This window comes from Syngnathoides biaculeatus, chromosome 12, assembly GCF_019802595.1.
Source record: "Syngnathoides biaculeatus isolate LvHL_M chromosome 12, ASM1980259v1, whole genome shotgun sequence".
NCBI lineage: Eukaryota > Metazoa > Chordata > Actinopteri > Syngnathiformes > Syngnathidae > Syngnathoides > Syngnathoides biaculeatus.
This window is the reverse complement of record NC_084651.1, coordinates 14292986-14315220: the sequence shown is the minus strand read 5'-3', so window position 1 is coordinate 14315220 and position 22235 is coordinate 14292986. Positions and strand designations below refer to the sequence as shown.

Below are 22235 nucleotides of genomic sequence, written 5' to 3'. Positions count from 1 at the left end.
GCAGTGAGGTTTATGACTGGCGAGACACTGACTTTAGTCAGATTCATAAATTCTGATCCATCCAGCCATCCATCCATCTAACCATTATCGCTCATCCTCACAAGGTCCTGTAAAATTTTAGAGGGATCTTTCTTTCCATTGTATGCACCTGTGCAATAATATTGCTGTCTAATCATCATCTTGATTGTGACATCTGTGACGGGGAGGATTCTCTCAGCAAAGAAGAGGTGCTCACCCAGACAAATTGAAACCGATTTGAGAAGAATAAGAAGAATAGAGAATTTTTAATCTTGAGGAAGAAGAAAGGGTCTTTTGTGTTCAGATCTAAAAAAAAAAGGAATAAAAATGAAAGTATTGTATTTATATTTTTGTTCAATGAACATATACTGTAGATCTTTGTGTCCCATGACACAGATTCTTGGATTGTACCCATTTCTGTTTCTGGGGCTGCGGGAATAGTTTTATCATAACTAAAACCATGCTACTTTCTTTTTCACTGTGAAGAACACAATTCTGGAAGAATAGTATTCGACCATGTCTATGGCGGAGCAGGCAACACTACTCCCTCAAGAATCAAACAAACTGTTCCATCTACAGTTTTAAAAATATTTTAAGGTTCTTGGTTTGGACTTTGTGTGCCAGGTGTATTCTGCACATTTTCAACATTTTAATATTTGTTACATAAAATAGCTCTCTATTTTGCACACGAATTTTAGTAAAAGCTTTACCTTTCATAATTAAGAAACCTTTCAATTGCCAGCCCAAGAGGTTTGACAACATCAAATGAAATGTTACCTAACAGTAACTATAACTGTAAAACAACCTCAGTAAGGTTATTGAAATTGTTCCAGATACAGTACAATTCGTATCTTTATACAATGTGTAAAAAATGAGAACATCACATCATTGTCACGTTGGTGGACTCCATTTTGTCCCAGTATCTCTAACAGGTCAACAGCAACTATATTTCCACAAAGATCTACATTCATGAACTCCCAGAATCCCATTTTGGACACAAAGCAGCTGAAAAAGATACATTTGTGTATTACTTTCAATGAATTATATGTTTTCTTCCCATGGCGGTCATCATAAACTATCAGAGCAGCTTTGTGCCACTTCAGTGCAACCAAAGCACAATTTGAGAGCAAAGATGGGTTGATCCATTGCTGCTGTCATCATTCAATTAAAAAAAAAATCTAATTATTAATACAAATAATCTGTTGCATTAGTAATAGAGAGGTCAAATTACATAGTTTAAATATTGTTTAAAGTAATTACACATGCACACAAATATACAAATTATAATTATGCAGGAAGGCGATATCAAACAGAAATTATTTTTTTTAATTACCCATCAATACTATGAAACCCATTTTATTGCATTTGAACATACGCATCTTTTAAAATGTGGACATTTTGAGTTATTAGTGAGGCAGTGCGGCCAGCATGCCATTTGATGACACCTGAGTGAATCATTTCATTTCAAATTTCATCTTCTCTTAAACATCAATGTGAGGTCTGGACCTCATTGATTTATTCACACACACCCATACTGAGATACCTGTACAGGAACAAAGAGTTTTAGAATGTTATCACTTGGCCCGGACTAACAGGGACTCCACTGTGCCGCCTGTATTTGGATTTTAGTGACTGAGTTTACCTGCTTTCTCCACGCTGATTGTCTGTCCTGCCCAACCCTCTTGATCTCGTTGTAAAAGAGACAGATTCCCTTCATTGTCCATAGTCAATTCATCGATGTGGACTTCATCTATGTATGGTCAGTTCACCTAAGTCGGCTGTCTTCATAAACTTTCATCTCAGACCAGACTCATTGTTGAATTATTCATTAATGCTGCACATTTCTTCTTCTTCAATAGCAATTTCCAAACCAGAGAAATGTATATTTTCAGCTCAGTGTACTGAGTCTTCTAAGAGTTAACCCCCCATCTATTTTCATCCATCCATCCATCTATTTTCTGTACCACTTATCCTCACAGGCATACTGCAGCCTATCCCAGCTATCCTCGGGGAGCACACCTTGAACTGGTTGCCAGCCAATCACCAAGCACATATTCTAAATACAAACAACCATTCGCACTCACCTTCAAACCTACAGGCAATTCTGAGGTTTCAGTCAACCTACCACCCATGTTTGTGAGATGTGGGAGGAAACTGGACTACCTGAAAAAAATCCATGCAGGCACAGGGAGAACATGCAAACTCTACACAGGCAGGGCCAGGATTTGTAACCTGGTTCTCAAATCTGTGAGGCAGATATGTTAACCAGTCAGTGTAAATATATGAAGAATATTTGAAGACTTCTACATGATTTCCATCATATAGTTAGTAGTGCAATTTGGTAAAACATAAAATGGATGGATGTATAGTATTCATAGGTTGATGTGAAACACACTGCAGCTTCCCATAGATGTACGACTCAAAGAGAATTAAAACAAAGGTTGAGCAAAGTTATTCCACACATCCAAATTGCCTAAAATGTCATCTTTAGAAACAAAGGTGCCTTTGAGTGCATCAAATCAAAGACTAAACTGGTTACAGAAGTGAAAACACAATTCCACATGGCAGCCAAAATTGATTTAGCACACTTTTATTATTACTGACACTACACAGAGGACAGCAAAACTCAGAAAAAATAATACAAGGATAATCACAAAGCAGAGACAATGTCAAAGCCAATCAGATTCAAACCTAAAAATGTCCGACTCACGACTTCAAGTCTAAAAACTTTCAGTAGACATTTAAGGGAAATACCCAAATCATTTAATCAAAGAAATACTACAAATATTTCAAGATTAAAGATTTAAATATTCTGGTATGATACGTTACAACATGCTCAAAAACACATTTGCTCAACAAGTTGATGTCAGTATCATTCAAGAACCCATTTACAATACTCATATGTGCAAGAGTGCGTTTATAACAATAGACCTTATATGACCATATGTCAAACAGTGTATAGCAGGCGTTGGAAACCTATGGCTCGCGATTCACACCTGGTTCATTTGGTTGTTGCGTATAGCTCGCAGAGCCCTCTCATTGGCATAATGTATACAGCAGGGGTGCTCAATGTGTCCATCGCGATTGATCGCTAGGAAGTTCTGGTTGATCACTTGACTGCGTGGCCCATAAAAACCCCAAAAACGTCATTCTGATTTCTTTTTTTTTTTCAACATTTTTGCACCACACGTAACTTTCTCTAACAACGACCTGATGCACGACCTTCAATAATGGCCACTCTTTTTCCTAGTTCACCTTGCACCGCCCCCTCCTCCGCTCTTAATGGGGTACACTGATAATTAGCAATGTTACAGTCCTTATGCAGCCCATCAATGTGGTTTATAATGACAGAATGCTTATGCGCTGCCCACCACCGGAAACGTATTTTTTACATAAAGACATGCCTCTGTCTCCATGCATTGTTGGCGAGCGCACATACGTGGCGACAAAAAAAAAAAAAAAAATTCAACCTGCAGACCATCTGATTGTGAAAACCTGGAATGCACTTCCCGTCACATACCACTCACTGGGGTGTGTGAATATTATTGTACTGACAATGTTTGGCTCTACCTATGCATATGAAAAGTCTTTTTTCAGATTTAAAAAAACATTAAGACCAACCTACGTTCATGAATAACGGATGGAAGTCTCAAAGGGTGCATGAACTTTAATTTAATGATGTATTAAACAAACGACTAAGCAAAGAAGTCACATTAATAGTAAGAAGTACTTTTGTCATCATTGGTTAGCAACAGTATAATGTTATTTAAAAGAATTTAGAGACTTATTGTACTGTTAATGTGTTGATCTTTCATAAAATGCACAAATACACTTGTATTTAGTTTTAAAAATTTTGGATGGCTTTTTTGGAATTACATGGTAAAATATTTGCCGTTTATGGCTCTCTCAGCCTAATAGGTTCCCGACCCCTGGTGTATATTTTAGCCTGTAAAATATTTTCAGAATGTGTCTTATATAAACAAAACTGTTGGATATTTCCATTATATGAATGAGGTACGGATTAACATATCAGATCAGAAAAGTGATTTTACAGAGCATGTAGAATGTTTAAGTGAACTATAGCAATGTTGTGTCCTTGAATTCATGCTTGGATGTCATGTCACACATCACCACTACGTCATTACCAGTTGGCAAATGTAATGAGGCTCTGTTTTCATTTGTGATGTTGCTAGATTTAAAAAAAAAAAGTCACTTGGCAGAAGATTTAAAAAAAAAAGGAATGCCCATCTGGGGGCTTTTACTGGAGGGGATGTTTTTGGAAGCCGCAACAAGCTGTGGTAGCACGGTATTGATTCACCAATCCAAAATCATCTCCCGTGTGCCTCTTGAGTTATTTGTCCCTTTTCGCGATGACTCTTGTGTTTGGGGACTGCTTTATTCTACTAAAATGCTGCACCGAACACCGAACCTTCTGATTGCTCTGACTTGGACCCTGCAGTAGATTCTTAATTATTGAGTGTTTCAACATACTCCCATCAGACTTAAAAGCGATTCTTTATTTGAAGTCCAGCTTCAGGTGATTTAGTTATATTATAATAAAGGCATTTGGAACGCAATGCTTTGCTCAAAATTCAGCACAAAATATAAAGTAACTCTGATTTGACATTGACCTTGAAATGAATCCAATACTAAAATCGCAAGCATTCTGAAAATGTGTTTGAAAGACCAGAACTCTCTTCTGTTAACCTTTGAGTAAGGATTTTCATCTGATATATTCACTGTGGAAGCAGAGAAGCTGATGCTCACATAGGTTGAGTTAAACTCTTAAAGCAGACATTGTATTTTTATGAGGTAAATATATAATATCCAGTAAATTGGAAACCAGATTTCGCATCCAATCCAATTTCAGTGCCTATTGTCCACTCAGCTTTAATGTGAGTGATCGATCACAAATTGTATAATCGGGCATTGTTCGGGCATTTGTACTGGTTGCTGGAAAAATGTGCCAGCAGTGTGCAGGCTTGTTCATTGAAGCAATATGCTGAAGGCCTGCTGGAGATAAGTGGTAAGCCGTATCGATGCAAAGAATTGCATTATGTAATTGTGATGCAGAACTCTGAAAAATCAAGTCTTGAAGTCTGCAACAATTTTGGCAATTTAGGAATGCACCTAATGTGACATTGCGTTTTGTGTTGAATTTTCGTGACAGAAAGAATGAAAACAGACCTAATGAGGAAGACTCCGGCGCACAAATTCCACGTTTGACTGGTTTTAGTCAAGCTATGAATGCTGTCTTTTAAACATTATCGGTAATAAAGCTCCCTTGCTCATTAAAATATGACAGACATGCAAATCTAGCATGAAGGCATATCAGATAAACGCTTCTTCTGCTATCCTAATCAGATACATTTCCAACACAATGTTTATAAATGTCACTGTGCATACCTCATATGCAGAGTGTAACAAAATGTCAAGTATTTACTGACTTCACAAATATGCTGCTTGATATCCACTTTGTTTAATTTTCAAAACTTTTCCAAAAATTCTGTCGGTCTCCATCGTAGCGGTTTTATTATCAGTATGGACAATGTTTTAAAGAACATTTTAATAATAACTCACTCAAGCATAAAAAGAAGTTCCCCACTGCTAAAAAAAAATAACATTTGTGCTCACCATTAACTTTAATGGTACATTAATGAACATGGGGAGAGAGGGCTGAAGCAAGTTGACTCCCATAAAGATAAACACAGCTCACTTTATGATGTACATTCTATTCTTCTTTTTCTGTCATAATTATTATAGTTGGCGGCACAGTAAGGCGATTGCTTAGAGCAACTGCCTTACATTTCCAAGGCTCAGGGTTCAAATCCTAAGGGCAATTTAGAGTCTCCAATTAATTCATGTTTTTGGGATCTAGGAGGAAACCGGAGTGAATGGAGAAAACCCACGCAGCACAGGCAGAACATGCAAACTTCACACAGGCGGGGCCAGGATTTGAAACCTGGACCTCAGAACTGTGAGGCCAACGCGTTACAGCTGCGCCACCGTGTCGCCCAGAATGAGAGAATAGGGTTTTATTGCAGGTGATATGGTCATCATCATACTCTTCTTCTATGGTTCACTTCACTATTTAAATGCACCCTGAGATTAAGTCTTGTTCAATAGCCACATGATGAAGATGATGACATTGTGCAGAATGACCGTTGGAACATTTTTGAGTTTTTTTTTTGGGTGTTTTTACAAAATTTTGTGTTGAATTACCCATTGGACATGTTTTATGTGAATTCATAAATTGAACTACATTCCCATAAAATTCCAATTTCATGAGTAATAATTTCATATTGCTTTCAACAACATTTCTTTCATTCACATTGAAACTTCAATCACATAACGCAACTAAAATGGCACAGAACTGATTAATGCTTTCTCTGCGTCGCGACACCCCCTCAAGTGAGTGGAGCCAGATAAGCACAAAGTCTGCACAAACATATGGCCAGTCAGTGCAAGCAAATGTCATCTGTCTCAGTCAGTGACGACTGACATATGCTGATGACAAAGCATCAGCAGCATTTGTCATCACCTTACATAGAAGTCGTAGTAAAGATTAAGCTGTACACAATCAGGATTTTTGAGGCCAATCACTGATCAGAGAGATTCTCGTTTCCCTATGACAAGCATTAAAAATAAAAATGCAAATGAGGCAACCAGGTGCACATAGCACACCTTGTTAGCTAGGTGGCTAAGCTTGCCCATACAACAGAGAGTAACTAAGCTCATATTTGTAGCATAATTTTAGGAGCTGGAAACAGCTAAACATTATTTTGTAGTTAATTTTTAACAGGTACATTTGTCATCTTGGGGTGGACAAACGTGTGTCTGCATAGACAGCTGAATGACTTTATCCAGAGCCTGTATTTGGTTTGATATTTCTTTTGAAAAGTCAGAAAAAATGATCGAAAATGACATTCTTTAATGTCATAATGTCATCGCCACCAGCACTGTTCTGTGTTGTGCTATGAATGGCTTATATATAAATGTAAGGTATGCATATATATATATATATATATATATATATATATATATATATATATATTTTTTTTTTTTTTTTTTTTTTTTAAACTTGGCACTTAACTCTGTTGGTTTACAATTATTCAAGATTGGAATCTCTGCTCTGGCATGCCTGTACAGAGTTTATATGTTCTCCCTGTGCTTGTTTGGTGTTTTTCTGGAAATACGGATTTCCTCCCAACATGTTTGGTTTATGAGTACTTTAAATTGATGTCAGGTCAGGGAATATTTTGTTTCAATAGATTGTAGCTTTGTCGTGATGGATGCATGGGTCAACAACATAAATGTGATAAACTGAATCTTTCTGTGTACCCAAAAAAAAAAAAAATTAAAACAATGGTTGCATTTCTTGCCAAAGGATTATGTATGTTGACACTTTTGTTCCAAATACACAAACACACACACACAAGAAGGCGGCATCTATTACAGCCATCCATAATGTTGAGACACTTGCCATCCTCGACAGAAGAGATGCCAGAGAAGTGCGGTTGCAGAAGCCCCTTGAGAAAGGATTGGATTTCTCCTCCACTTCCCCACATAGTCTTTGAGTGACAGACTCATTTACCAGGGTTTGTGGGTGGATGTTTATGCAAATTCCTCTTCAGTGTGGGTAGAAATAGCCATCCACTGACAGCCCAAAACCAACTGAGTTGAAATTAAGGAGCATGCAACTAAGAGGCTGAAAGCGGTACATAATTTGCATTAACGTCTCCAGCACCACGCAACATTGGCAAGAGGAGAAAAAATAACATATTAAGGCTTCGTATGCTAAAACATTGTGAACATATACATAAACATGTATATACACAAACACATGCACATGCACACACACATACATGCACACACACAAACACACATATATTTTTTGCTCTGTCAGAAAAAAAAGAAAAATTCAGACAAGAAATGCTCATGACATCCGACAGTGTTCATCCACACAAAGAACTTTGCTCTGCCTCATTGCAGAACTGCAGGGCACAGCAAAGGTTGTCCATGTATTCTTCGAAGGATGAACAGTGCAGAAGCTCACTGAAGGACTTTCCACTATCATTGCATTTCTTACATTACAATTGCTGAATTGTTGTTATTGTGATAATGCTCAGCTTCCTGCTTGAAGAGGCGAAACTGTCACTATAGTTCCTACTCTTCTTGCTGACTGGATTGAAACCAGGTTAAATATGTCCCCCCTATTGTGCTGGAGCAGACTGCTGGGATATATTCTTTCAGTGAATTATGCATATGATGGAAATAAATAAATCCAATTTGTATAATAAGAGGATAAGACGGTTTTCTTCATCTACAGAGACTCATTACTTTTGTTTGTATTCATATAGAAGCCTTTTTGAAGTCAGAGAAAGCAAGAGTGGCTTCCTTTGATTCGCAAAGTCCACTTATCTTTAACTCATAAATTGCAAAATAGAGTCTGAATGCTGTGATGTCGAAGTAAGATGTGCAATTACAAATGGAAATCACCGCTCTGCCTCTGTGGCCATGGCACACTGCATAAGACAAGATGGTCTTTTGAGTCAGCTTCAGCCACCAATGTTTGTGATTTAACCAGCGATATTTTCATGCATTAGTCACCGTTGAAATTATTTTGCATAAATTGAATAAGGATTTCATGAAATCAAACACAACCATTGCCAAAGATAACAACTCAAAACAAACATTTAATTAAGAAAACAAAAATGTTAGTTGGCAATATTCAGAGAGCTGTTTGATCACAGTACATGCTCCACTCTTCCCCTCCATCACGCTCATTCATGTACATATAATCTCTCTCACTTCAACTAATCTTCATTTCTCTCCTTCCCAGTTCATGCCTCCACCTTTCTAACGGTTCCTCCACACAAACCCTGCTTTCACTGCAAATCACAACGTCATTTGTGATCATCATGGTATCATCAAGATGTAATCCACCTGTGTGTTTCAATGTACATGCTGTTGTAGGGCACCCTATGCTCCTGCCTCTTTTGGAAAAATGCGTCCGTAGGTAACCAGTTCAGTGGGTACCCGGCCTCTGGCTCAAAGGCTCCAACAATCCCCCGACCCTTGTAAGGATAAGCAGCTCAGAAAATAGCTAGATAATGGTGATCACAACAGCCATTTCTATCCTTTGGCAAAGTCGACCACCATGTGTCCCTGAAAGTTCCTTTCTTGGATGTCGTTTTCTTCAGCAACATGTCCATTACAAACTACAGTAATCACGACTCTCTCGCTCTGTCTGGGATGCTCACAACAACTTCGTTTATTTCCTTCTAGAATTTCTCTTTCACCTCAAGGTCACATCCTACCCATGGGGCATAGCCGCTAATCACATTACACATAACACATTCAATTTTCAAGTGTCAGCCTCATCACTCGATCTGATACTCTTTTCACCTCCAAGACATTCTCAGCTAACTCTTCCTTTAAAATAGCCCCTACTCCATTTTCCTTCGCATCTACACCATGGTAATAAAATTGTAAACCGCCTCCTTGCTCCTAATCATCATGTCAACCAACTCCCGAAATTTTCCTCTCGCGGTCCCAAAATTTGAAGTCCCCATATTCAATTCTAGGTTCTGTGTTTTCCTCTTCTCTCTTTGTCCATGAACATGCTTTCCACTTATTCTTCATCTTCAGATGAATTTTCACCACCACTCTGGACGTTTAACGGCTGCATTCCTACAAAAAACAATTATTTGACTGCACAAGTATTAAAATAAGAATAAGACAATAACAATATCACTTATGTTTATGTGTGCTTAAAGGGCCACTGTCGTGAAATGCATGATTTTTAGTCTGTTATTAATGAAAAACTGGGAGCCGACATGGAACCATGCGTTTTTTCACCACAAAACATCATTTTGACATATACAGGTTTTTGTAACTCCCACCATGAAAATCCTCTCGATGGATTTGTTTTAGAGAGGAAGGGATTTGTTTTCGAGAAGAAGCAGGAAGTGACGTACGTAGCAGGACTGAGTGGATTACACAGGTACAAAGGACGAGAGCTTCGTGGGTTCCAAATGGGTGTGCATACAGCTGCTAAAAAAAATAATAGTTTGGGGCGGACCACGGAATCCGTCTCTCATATTGTAACAGAAGATCTGCATATGTATGACAGGAGTGCAAAATGTGTCGATGTGCGCGTCGGATGTCTTATTTATTTATTTATGTTTTCATATATACATTGAAGTGAATAATATATGTATTTTTCATTACAATATCTATTTTAGAATGTTTATAGGGATAACACTTGACCTTTAAGTACAGTAGTATGGGTAACCTCAGTAACAATCCAATTGTTTGGTGAATAGTCCAAAGACAAGTAACAATAATGGTATTATTATTCCAATGTACAGTACAATATTTGTTGGCAATTGACCAAGAGTTAAAAAAAAGTTTAAAGCACTTCAAACTAGTCCAAGCAAAATGATCATTTGTAGCTGCCCTGAGATGAGCATGTAAAAGGTCTTAAAGACGTAAGAGGGTGACTTGAGGACATCACGTGTAGCTGCTTCATCTTATAGAGCTCATTATTTGAGACTTCACTCAGATTCCTCTTGTAATATGACATTATAATAGGCCATATAACTGCTGAGACTAATAAATTATATGAATAATGGAATGGTAAGTGGCACAGTCATCTCCTTGAAAGCAGATTAGCCAATGGCTGATGTGCTTCATATTCTTCTTTACCCTTAAGAAAAAGACATAGTTGCATAACAAATATGCAGTTAAGGAACTGACAAAACTAAACTACGCATATACAGTATATACAGCAAAAGTGAAATCCAAACCAAACCAAAAAATATGAGGGTGGGGAAAAAACATACAATAAAGTCTTCCTGAGCACAGAATCTAAATCTGTAAAAAATATGTTGTAGATTAAAAATATATAAATTTAAAGTGGCGGAAACGTGGGTGACTGAGTGCATCTGCCTCACAGTTCTTCGAAGGTTGCATGCTCTCCTCGTGCCTGTGGGGGGTTCTCTGAGCACTCTGGCTTCCTCCACATCCCAAAAACATGAATGGTGGGTTTATTGAAAGACTCTAAATTGCCCGTAGGTGTGAGTGTGTGTGCGATTGGTGGACAACTATTTCAGGTTGTACCCTGCCTCTTGCCCAAAAGATACCTGGAACAGACTTCAGCACAGTCATGACCCCAGAGAGAATAAGCAGCACGAAAAATGAATGAATAAATGTTGTAAGTCTTCTTCTTCTTTCTTCTTTTTCTTTCGTTTTGTCCCATTAGGGGTCTCCACAGCTTCAACTAATATATTTACTCTCTCGCCTCTGAACATGTCCAGAGCTTCACTCTTCCTCCTCAGCCCCTCTCATTCATGCATTTTACTTCGGCTAATCTTCATTCCTCTCCTTTCCAGTGCATACCTCCATCTTTCTAATTGTTCCTCCGCCTGCTCCCTGCTTTCACTGGAGATCAGAATATCATCTGAGAACATCATGGTCCAAGGGGATTTCAGTCTAACCTCGTCTGTCAGCCAGTAGTTCCATTACTACTGCAAACAGGAAGAGGCTCAGCGCGGATCCCTAATGCAGTCTCAGCTCCACCTTCAATTATTCTGACACACCTACGGCACTTCATTTTTCATCATTCACATTGTAAGGCATAAGCAAAAAATAAAAAAATAATCTAAGTAGAGTATTATATTTGAAGGTCAATGGCAGCAAGTTTAGGTTCTTTTCTAATAAGAGATTTAAGATGTAACTTTTGTTTTTGATGTGCACGTGGTTATCCTGAGTTCTAATCCACTGCAGTAAAGTCCCTCCTGTTGACACGTTGACCACCATCCTGTCTGCAGTTTTGCTATGACAACACTGCTCTTTCATTTGCTCTGAGACACTTGGCAGCACACAGTCTGATAGTAGGTAGTTATCACTTTAACTCTCAGTCGAGGTGCGGGTGAAACAGAGCCTCCGGACTGAGACCACAAATCCATGTCAAAATTTGAACAACGGTTTGCAGAGCTGATGGTCACCCACCTGTCCAAGTACCTCATATAAACAACTGTGGGAATATAATGGAATACTGTGGCTTGCTGTGTGATAAAACATTATTTGTTGTTTCTTTTCTCCTTTATATGCCTGTATATCAATTGTGGCACCATACGTTATTCAACATTACTCAAATAGCCATACAAGTGCTAATATGTTCTCTGCTCAAAAAGCATCAACACACTCTCCTAGAGTGAATAAGTGAAGTTTTGTCCATTATTACACATAATTTCATGCCTTTATTATGTAAACTTGCACAATTTTAACTTATCTAATCCCAGAGATGCTGTTTTAAAAGGTTTTCTTACTGAATAGCACAAGAGTTTAAACAAAAAAAATACTGTATTAGACTTGGATGTCAGTGTAACGCAGTGAAATTCTTCACTGCTGCAACCACAATAATAAAGTGTTAAATGAATCTCAATTAATGAATTTCCACAAAAACTCTGACTTACTGTCTTGTTTTTAAAGGCGGTGGTTATCTTCAAACCGCTTTAACTTGTGTAGGTGTACATAATGCCGTGAATTATGACTGTCCACTGATTGCTCCAAAAGAATGTGTTGCGTTGTCACATTACTTTCTGCAGGGTGCTACAGTCGATTGGACTTACTTGAATTGAGCATGCCTTTCACTATCAACATTCTTTCCATTTCAGCAGAAATGACTGCAAAGGTTGAGACGAAGCAACACTGAGGTCCCAGCTTTAAAAGCCAGGTACAAAATGCACCGTGAAGACATACCATGGGAAACGTTATTATAGATGCCTCTAAGGGGGTGTAATGCAGTGTGGAATTTTCAAAGGGATTTTTACAAAAAGCTGCATTTTGTAGAGCATCAGTTTATAAATCCATATATAGAGTAAAACAAACAGATTCAGAGCTGTCGAGCTGAGGCCTCTCTTTCACTGAATTGGAACTAAAATGGCCTCCAAGTGTACGGAACAATGGGGGTGAGCATAATGCAGTGTGACTACTGAGTGACTTGACTGAGATCCAAAGTGAATAAAAGGCCGCTCTATGCGAGGCAGCAGGGCTGAGCTGCGGCAGCACTCACGACTGCGGCGGGTGACGATGCACTGGAGCGCCCCGCTCTACGTTTCATTCACGGATAAAATCTTATTGCCATCTTCTACTTAGTCATAAAGCAGAATGTTCAAATAAAGTACATGCAAGTGTATAGCCAGAAATGTGCACGGTATCACATTTTCTAAATGTAGTGTCACTCCTCTTTGATGGTGATTTCTCCATTATTCTAGCTAAACAAGGCTATGGAATTCAATGTATTTAAATGGCATATTTTGCACAGATTGCATGATGCTTTTAAGGTCCATGCTATTCTTCCTCAAATTGGAAAGAGGATCAGGAAAGAGATTTGTGTTTGTAACCTAATTCTTGTACTACAGTAATACAGTGTTTGGAGGCCCCCTTTGTTGACTTGTTAAATATTCATTTGAATATCTTACGTGCTTATGAGATCCAATTCTTGGTAGAATCATTGAGTTTTGAGGATGAAAATTATAACCCACTGCTCGTCATCTTTTTTCATTACACAAGCAAAGGAAGCACTAAACAGAGTTTTGAAGCCATAACCTCTAGAACTTGGATGTCAAAGTCATTTTTGTCTCAGCCCACATTGCGGTTATGGTTTTCCCTCAGATGACCGTTAGAACAGGAAATCCATATCAATGTTTCATCACATTATCATGTTATTACATATACACAACAACTTGAAGAATAACTCATTTTGAAATCAGAAGGCATGGACAATCATTTGTTGAACTATTGTATACGTTCCTGTCAAAAAATGGGTTTTTGGTTGCAGAAAAATGCAATATTTTCGAAATTATTGTTTATCTCATATGGCAATTTGGATTGTTGGTACAGATTTTAAGAAAAATCATGGAAGTTGACAAACATGAGTTGCCAGATAAATTGATGTGATGGGCCACATCTGGCCCCCGGGCCTTCACTTTGACACATATGCGACTGTCAAGCTGACTCACTACCATTTACCATCTCAATTGCGCCTAATGAAGCATATTCCGTTTCATTTTAAAAATATGAAGCAAAATCTTATTGCATCAATTTCAGACAGCCAGTGCCACATGCAATACATCACAAGCACAACAGGACTGTTTGAAGCTTCATTAACAGTCCACACATTGTAATACAAACAAGAATACATTTCCCACCCCAAAGCAATGAGACGTATCGACCCTGATCCTCCAATGACAACAAAGCAACACAAATAATGAGACAGTCGGCCGTAGCCGAGGGAAAAACGACTAGGCAGAGCAACAAAACGAGGGGATACCTTGTGAAGCGGTTGATTTCTCGAAGCCAGGTGCAGGTTATAAAAGATACGAAGGTGCTCAAACAGAATTAAACGATTTTAAGGTATTATCCTCTACTCGAATAGTAAACATCAGCATCTGCAAAGCGTGTCTCAGGAGTGACAGTTTTTTTGAGAATTGAGTGGAATGCTGTACAAAAAGGAATGGGCTGTATTACAAGATATGTTTTGGGGCGAAAACAATGTGCCAAAAGACACTGACTGGTTGGGGCATCTGCCTCATGGTTCTGAGAACCAGGGCTCAAATCCTTCCCCTGTGTGGAGTTTGAATGTTCTCCCCCTGCCTGTGTGGCTTTTCGCCGGCCAGTCAGGTCCCCCCACACATCCCGAAAACATGTGTGGTAGGTTGACTGAAGGGTCTAAATTGTCTGTAGGTCTGAATGGGTGTTTGTTGGTGCCCTGCGATTGGCTGTGAACTGTTTCATCGTAGACCACACCTCCCGCCTGAAGCTACAGTAGCTGACATAGGCTCCAGCGTGCCAGCAACCCTTGTGAGGATAAGTGATACAGAAAATGTATGGACAATGTTCCACTAAGCTCTATTAAACTCTCTAAAATGAGAAAGATGCTTGTTGGTTGTACAATTCCTTACAAAAACGTCTGTAAGAAATGGAAAATATCTATTTTACTGTTTCCTCCTCCACTCTTCCTTTTTTTTTAACTCTTCAAATAAAAGTCACAATATTATGTAAAAGCAGCCCGGACACGTCAAACAGACGAACTGTGATGAGAACACACACTAGTTCACCTATGGGCAGTGGCGAGTCATACTGTTTGTTGCATGTGGGTGATGTAGGAAGGTAGAACACATTCATATGGACACGCACACATACATAAACACACAAGCATTCATGCACACACACACACACACACACACACGAGAGAAAGACAGAATTAAGCCACAGTAAGTGTCAGTGCTGCACTATGCTGCTTGCTTTTACAACTCTTATGCATGAAACAGTGGCACCCATAAAAATAAGGCTGCATATATGAGTCAGTCACTGTGTTTAGCCATTTTGGTTTTCAAAGTGGCACAGCATCATTGAGCGAGGTTTGTCTTTTGTCTGTAAAAATCAAGTTAAGTATTGATGCGCTTTAACCTTTAAAATGGTCTACACCTAGCATAGGTGCGCGCAACACGAACGGGGCCATTGCAGCGGCAGCAACCTTGGCTTTTGAAAGGCTCAAAAGGCCTCCTCCTCTCCAGGAAGTTGAGATGATCAAAGACGAGCGATTGTATCAAATCGAGCCCTTGTCAACAGTTTGTAATGGTTTATTCTTCATCAGGAACACCCACTCTGCCACTGCAACACCAGGAGGAGAGACAGTGCTCTTTTAAAACGCAGTGTGTTGATCTCACCCGTTATCCAGATGAAAACGGATTTATTCAAACCTCCCATCAACCAACACTATAAATAGATACTAGTGGAAAATCTTCTGGTGGGGGGGAATAAGCTGTGCTCTTAAGCTGATATTAACATGCTGAAAAATGTCAAATGTTATTCTGGAAAATAGAATTCCTTGTTCAAATAAGCATAATGTTGGTGATTTGATTGGAGGGTCTGCTAAAATTATTATTATTATTAAAGCTATATACTGCTACTCGATACGTGAAGCAGCAATGGGTCAGTTGAAAAAAAATGCAATTGATATCAAGGCACAAGGTGAGGTGTTAAAAGAAAGGTAATTGGAAATCATATCATTACTCTTGGGTGGCAGTTGAGATGTGAAAAGTGCTATCTTTAAGGCAAATGTGGTAAAGAAACTGACCAAAATGAAATGTGCATTGTATATACAGTGATGTTTCCGTTTAGGAAAGGAATTTACGAGTTCATTGAGATATGAGCAGTGGCTCAAACCTGTCCCCAACCTTAAATACTGACATAATGAACTCTAACCAACTGTTTGTGTTGTAAATGTAAATGGAATTGAGATTACAAATACTCCAACAAAATGACATTAAAATTTTATTATTATCAATTATACTTAGGGGCCATACATATTTCATCTTAAACATTCTCGTGCATTGGTCCCTTTGTATTCCATCATTAAAAATTGCAAAGGATACCAAAATCACTGCTCAGAACCCTTTAGTGGAGGTTCCAAAGGGTGGAACTTGACTCAAAGCTCTCTTTTAATTTATCAAAAACGTCATGCACTTCAAGAGCATTCAATCTTAAGGTATATGATTTCTAACCATAATAACTCTACCCCTTGGTTGAAATGTGGCTTAACATAGATGTGGACTTGACTGGTCTATGGTTGCCAGGGACACTATCTTTCCTATTACAAACTGATGTATGGACGAAATGATGTTGAAGCACGTGGCAGCAACCACCCGACAGCTAAAACTACTGCATAAAACCACATTCTTCTTCTCATTGGTGTCTCCAGTGAGTGATTGCTGCAACAATTACTTCAATCCCATTAGGGAATACTGCTGTTCCATAACATTTGCTCCCTCATTATTTCCTCCGCTAATCAAAAGTTTCATTCATGACTTTGGTGATGAAGGCCAGTGTTTTATGTCTCATCATCACAAGTGTCATGCAACACTCCCTGTTATACAACAATCAGCTACATGTCAGGACAACTTCCTCTTGAAGCTCCACGGTCTATCATGACCTTATCAGAAGCATTTACTGTTAAAAGCCAATGTAATAACATGTTGCATTGCTCTATGGCAGCACTACATCCAGTTAAACCACACAAGTCTGATCATGTTCATTTAATCTCACAGCTCATGAATTACTGTTCAAGCAAAACAGCAATTTTTGCATTGTCTGACCCATTCATGATGCAAATGGCCTGAATCCCACACTTGCCGAAAATACATCTTTTTCCAATCATTTGACTGTGCTACAGTGCAAAGAAAAAAAATGAAGGGTTTTTGTTTGAGCTGGTCTAAATTGATGAATCCATTTATTAAAAACAAAACAGTGGAACCTCTGATGTCAAAGTCATACAATTGTGTTGGAATTCAATGTATTTGTATTGATTTGAATTATTATTATCTTTAATTAAATTAAATAAAGCAATCTCTTTCAAGGTTACAAGGTCACTATTTGAACAATGATTTTAAATTCCTGACCTGAACTGACACTCGAGGCTCTCTTTTCGTGACCGGTGTAAATCCAACAGGGTGTATGGCATAAGTGCACACAGGCGGGTTAGACTCGCTGTTGGTAGTTTCGTGGACCAGTGTATCTAAATAAGGAACATCTGTGTTGCTGTGGTGTAACCACAGCCAACTTCAATCCCTTCCAATCAAAGCGGTTCCTCTCATTTCCTTTAAATGCAGTGCGCGAATCAGACACAGACGGTCTTTGACATGGCGGAAAAATAATTGGATTTCCTCCAGTCTGGGAAGTCAAAGCACACCACAGAGTATGTTTATAAGTATCTGCAAGCAGAAATCCACATGCAGATGAAGGGAAGCTATCTCGGGAGGAGGTCACGGATCTGCATTCATTTATGCATTCCATCTCCTAAAGAACAAAATAGAAGTAAAATGTGACTTAATCTTTTGATGCTCGCAGAATTGAGATCTGGTGGACTAAGCCAACTGACTCAATGATATCCTGACATAATGTTTGATTTCATATGTGAAGGCGTCCCATCTTTTGGATAAAATATTACAAAAATGCCCCAAAATAGTTATATAGACGCAGAATAAATCATTTGATGCCTGACAACCAAAAGGTTTAGAGCCACAAATGCTTCCCCTAAATTTTGGGCGTTCGACTTCTGAGGCTCCACTGTAATAGTTTAGACCCAATTCCAAGCATCGTTGTCCAATGAGTGAGGCAGCAAACTTTTAATTAAAGCTCTACTGTATGTGTGCTCTTTGTTTCATGGGCCATCATGTTTGAGACATGCAGTAGGACAGCGCAGAAGAGGGGAGTGATCGACGTGCACAATAAATGATCTCATCTATTCCATTACCATGTCAGCACAGAAATAGGAAGACACGGCAGCATACTCACCTTCTTTAGGTGGGCGCTTCACTTCAGCACTCAGATTGCACACCTGTCCTGCATGTAGTTGGGGCGACAAGCAGCCCTCTGTTTGGGCGTTGAGCGGTAAAACCACGTTGTTGAGCATGAGCATGCTCTCAGATTCTCCATCTCCTAAATGTTGGGGACATGTGCATTTTGTGTCGACGATGCCGCACGTCTCCACTGTGCCCTTCTCTAATTTCAGGCAGTTTTCCAGCCATGTACAAAGGACTTGACACCCAAACTGGCTGGGGCTGGCTTTATTCAACACCAGGAACTCCACAATGGACTTCTCCTCCTCTTCTAGCTTCTGTGACGTCAATCCGTTTGAATCAGAGGGGAAAACCCTCCGTAGCTGAACAAAATTCTTGTCGTAGAGCAAAAACACATAAATATTCTTGGAATCACACAGGTACACTATTGACTCATTCACCTTGAGCAAGGCATTAATCTTTTCGTGAGAGTAGTGATCAAACTGATAGGCAAGCAGAGAATACTCAGAGCAGCTCAGGTCTTGTTTGTATAGTTTCAGGTAGATACTGTATTTGGTCGGGTCTGGGTTCTCCAGCGTCCACGTACAGTTTGTATAGTTCTTAGGGAACATTTCAGTCACAGAGTAGGATCCATAGATGACCCCCTTGACCAAAGTGGAACACCAATAATCTTGGGCACCAGTTAATCCAAACATAACCAGAAGATAGGTGGAAAATATATAAATCAACAGGTTTCGAACAGCCTTCATCCTATGTCATTTGGCCTGCAAGAAAAGATGAGGAGAATCACACAATTACAACATGGACTATCGATGAAGTCATGGGATTCTTGGACTTGTTGTCAAGAAAATGCCAAGACAAAACCCAGCACATCAACCGCAGCTGCATGTCTCCTGCACCCCGTTTTGCCACGCTTCACGACTGTACTTTGTGCAAACATTGCCACCTTGTGGTTACTCCGGCCATTATTTATTTATTTATTTGTGGCATACGTGTCTGTATGTGTGCGTGCGTGCGTGCGTGCGTGCGCGTCTGTATGTGTGTGGATGGGTGGGGGTGACATGGTAAGGACATTTAGATGTTATTATCTGGGTCGTGCTGGGTGGAGGGGCGGGGGCGCGTGAAGACTATTATATTTAAGGTTGAAGTTATTTGCCATCGAGAGACTCCGTCACTTATGTGACTTTCCGTGCTTTTTTTTTTTTTTTTTTATGTCAACATTTAGGAATCAACTACAAATAACTCACGTGCCCATTTCATGCGACGATGGCAGAAATTTGGGAATCAACCTGTTCCAAAATACTGTATAAGGCATAAGTACATTTTGATCGAGGCTGTGTGTGTGTGACTGTGTGTGTGCTTGCGCGACGTGCACGGGGGCGTGTGGACGAGAAGAAGGCGAAGAGGATGGAGAGCGAGATAAAGAGGGAGAATGCAATGCCATGTCCTGATTGTTTTAATCCTGCAGGCAATGCAGCTGCGAGCAGGTGCGTGCGTGTGTGCGCGCGCGCGTGGGGTGCGTGCAAGTCCGTGCAACTGTGGAAGTGGAGGCGAAAAGCACGGCTTCCACAATCCACACTGTCACACATACAAGCCACAAGAATGGGGAATGGAATGGTGGCCCCACAATTTATTAGTCCTGCAAAGCTTGCGGGGTGTGGGATCAGCTGAGAGCTCTAAATCCACGCCAATCCACATCCTTTTGCAAGATTCATGTGCAGGGGCGTCAAGGGGGGAATCAGTATTCCGGGGAACGAGGAGAAATGGGTCGTCAAGAGAGACACGCTTGGTTTTATTGCCGAGCCTTCTAAAAAGCAATCGTCTCTCTGAAGGCAATGGGAATGGAGACTCGGTGCCACTTTAAAGTGGGCTTTGCCTCTTATGAGACAGATCATCGCTTTGAATAAACATATCTGTTCATCTGCGTGGGTTCGTGAGAAGGGGTATACGCAGCGCACACGTACAGACACACTAGGCAAGATTATTTCAAGGTAAAAACTTTAACTGACATCAGCCATGCATTGTCTCAATAAATATAACAATAACAACAAAAAAAAATCTTACCTTACACCGTGAAAGCTATGGCTATTTTCCCAACATACTTGACAACATCCTTTATAAATCAAGTCTGCAGCCCTCGAGTGAATCCATATTCCAACACGCGCACACACGCACACGCACACAAGTCCGGCGCAACAAGATGCTTCAGAGGGTTAAAAAAAATTCTAATCAAATCAAATGCGTTACACTCCGCTTTCCCCGTTCGTATCCACGGTCGTCCTCCTCATCATCTGCATGGGCTTTCCGTCCAAACTCAAACAGAACCGAGCGACAGTCAAAGAAATTCAGAGACTAAGAGAAAATCTATTTGGGAGCATTTTGTTTTTTACAATTACACGACGGGTTTATTCGCCATCTCTATTCCATTTCCACGCAAGTCGTCAAACGGCATCCTCTCGTCACGTTGAGAAAATAAAGAGGAGAGAAAAGATCCGTGTGGAGTGGGTGGATGGGAGATGTTTGGGGGCCAGTAAGGACGCGAAAAGGCGCTTTGCTTGCTGCTTGCAGAGCTCCAGGAGCGGGCTGCAATATCACGTCACACTCTCAGCACCATACACACGTCCGTTCACTTCTTACTGCGTCTGGCACCAGCACCCACTTTCTTCCCTGCCCTCCTCGCCTCCGCCTCCTTTTTTTTCTTCCCATTTCCCTCCCGCACACTTAATTCCAATCAAAAGGGGTTTCCACCACCCCCTAAACTGGACCCCTCTCACTTCTGCTCAGACTGCGTTTGCAGCATGCAGTGTCCTCCAAAACTGGAATATTTCATGGACTTTTAATTAGATTTATATATATATATATATGGCCAATAGGCCTTTATATAATCTTGTGGATAAGATTAGCTGTGATATCCGAAATAAAATCTGCGCCCTCTGTCACTGGGACCTGAAAGCTCGCTGGTGTCATACATCTTTTTATCCCTTCAAATGACTTTTGGGTTCGCTTTCATTTTGCTGTGCATGCGTTCCACCCTGCTCATCCAAACTACTCTGACTCTCCACGCAGAAATTATATTCATTTATTTGAGAGAAATTGTGTTTGCAAGTTTTTCATTTTGAACCATGTTGTGTTTAAAAAAACAGAATGGATATTAGCATGGGCCAAAAGGGTACATGGTGGGTGACTGTTTAGCACATGTGTCTCAGACCTCTGAGCACTCGGATTTAAATCTGGCCTCCCTTGTGTGGAGTTTGCATGTTCTCTCCTTGCCTGTGTGGGTTTTTTTTTTCTGCGTACTTGTGGTTTCCACCCACATCCCAGGAACATGCCTGGTCGGTTAATTTATTTAGTTGCCCCCCACCTCCCACTTTAAATGTTTTATTCCTTTGTATTTATTTTTTTTAAATCATGTACATTACTTTGAGTTACATTGTGTATGAGATGTGCTATACACATAAATTTGCTTTGCTTAGACTATATCGACCACAGGTGTGAATGTTAATGAATTGGCTACTGACCTACCCCAATTCTCCCCCGGAGATACTGTACCCGAGATAAGGTCCAACACGATCGCAATCGCAACTCCTTGTGAGAATAAACGGTATGAAAAATGCATTGATAGATGGATGAACGGGCCAAATTACTTTTTTTTTGTCAAAAGTTTGGTGGAAACAGCAATTTCCCATGTTCCCCAGCAGGTGTTGTAACACTTCCATCAACTTGCGTGAAACATTCAAGAGGAAATCCAGACCATCTTCCATAGTTAGATAAATTGTGGTTATCAATGACGATGGACTTGTTGTCATTTCGCTTATTCGCTGGCACAGCATCACTCTTTTTTCCTCA

General features: G+C 39.8%; 1 protein-coding gene across 3 annotated transcripts in view; it reads right to left on the bottom strand.

Annotated features, from left to right (window-relative positions):
* The window catches only part of adgrb3 (adhesion G protein-coupled receptor B3), a 138031-nt gene extending 117040 nt beyond the window's left edge, over positions 1–20991 (bottom strand). For 2 of the 3 annotated variants that reach the window (XM_061837274.1, XM_061837275.1), the window contains exons 1-2: positions 20454–20991; positions 18385–19153 (exon numbers count right to left, since the gene is read on the bottom strand). In XM_061837274.1, coding sequence (XP_061693258.1) covers positions 18385–19138 — 754 coding nt within the window. In that variant the 5' untranslated portion in view covers positions 19139–19153; positions 20454–20991. Of the gene's footprint in view, positions 1–17489; positions 17904–18384; positions 19154–20453 lie in introns of those variants that run through there. The other variant, XM_061837276.1, reaches the window with a different exon arrangement.
* Positions 20992–22235: the final 1244 nt, after the last annotated feature.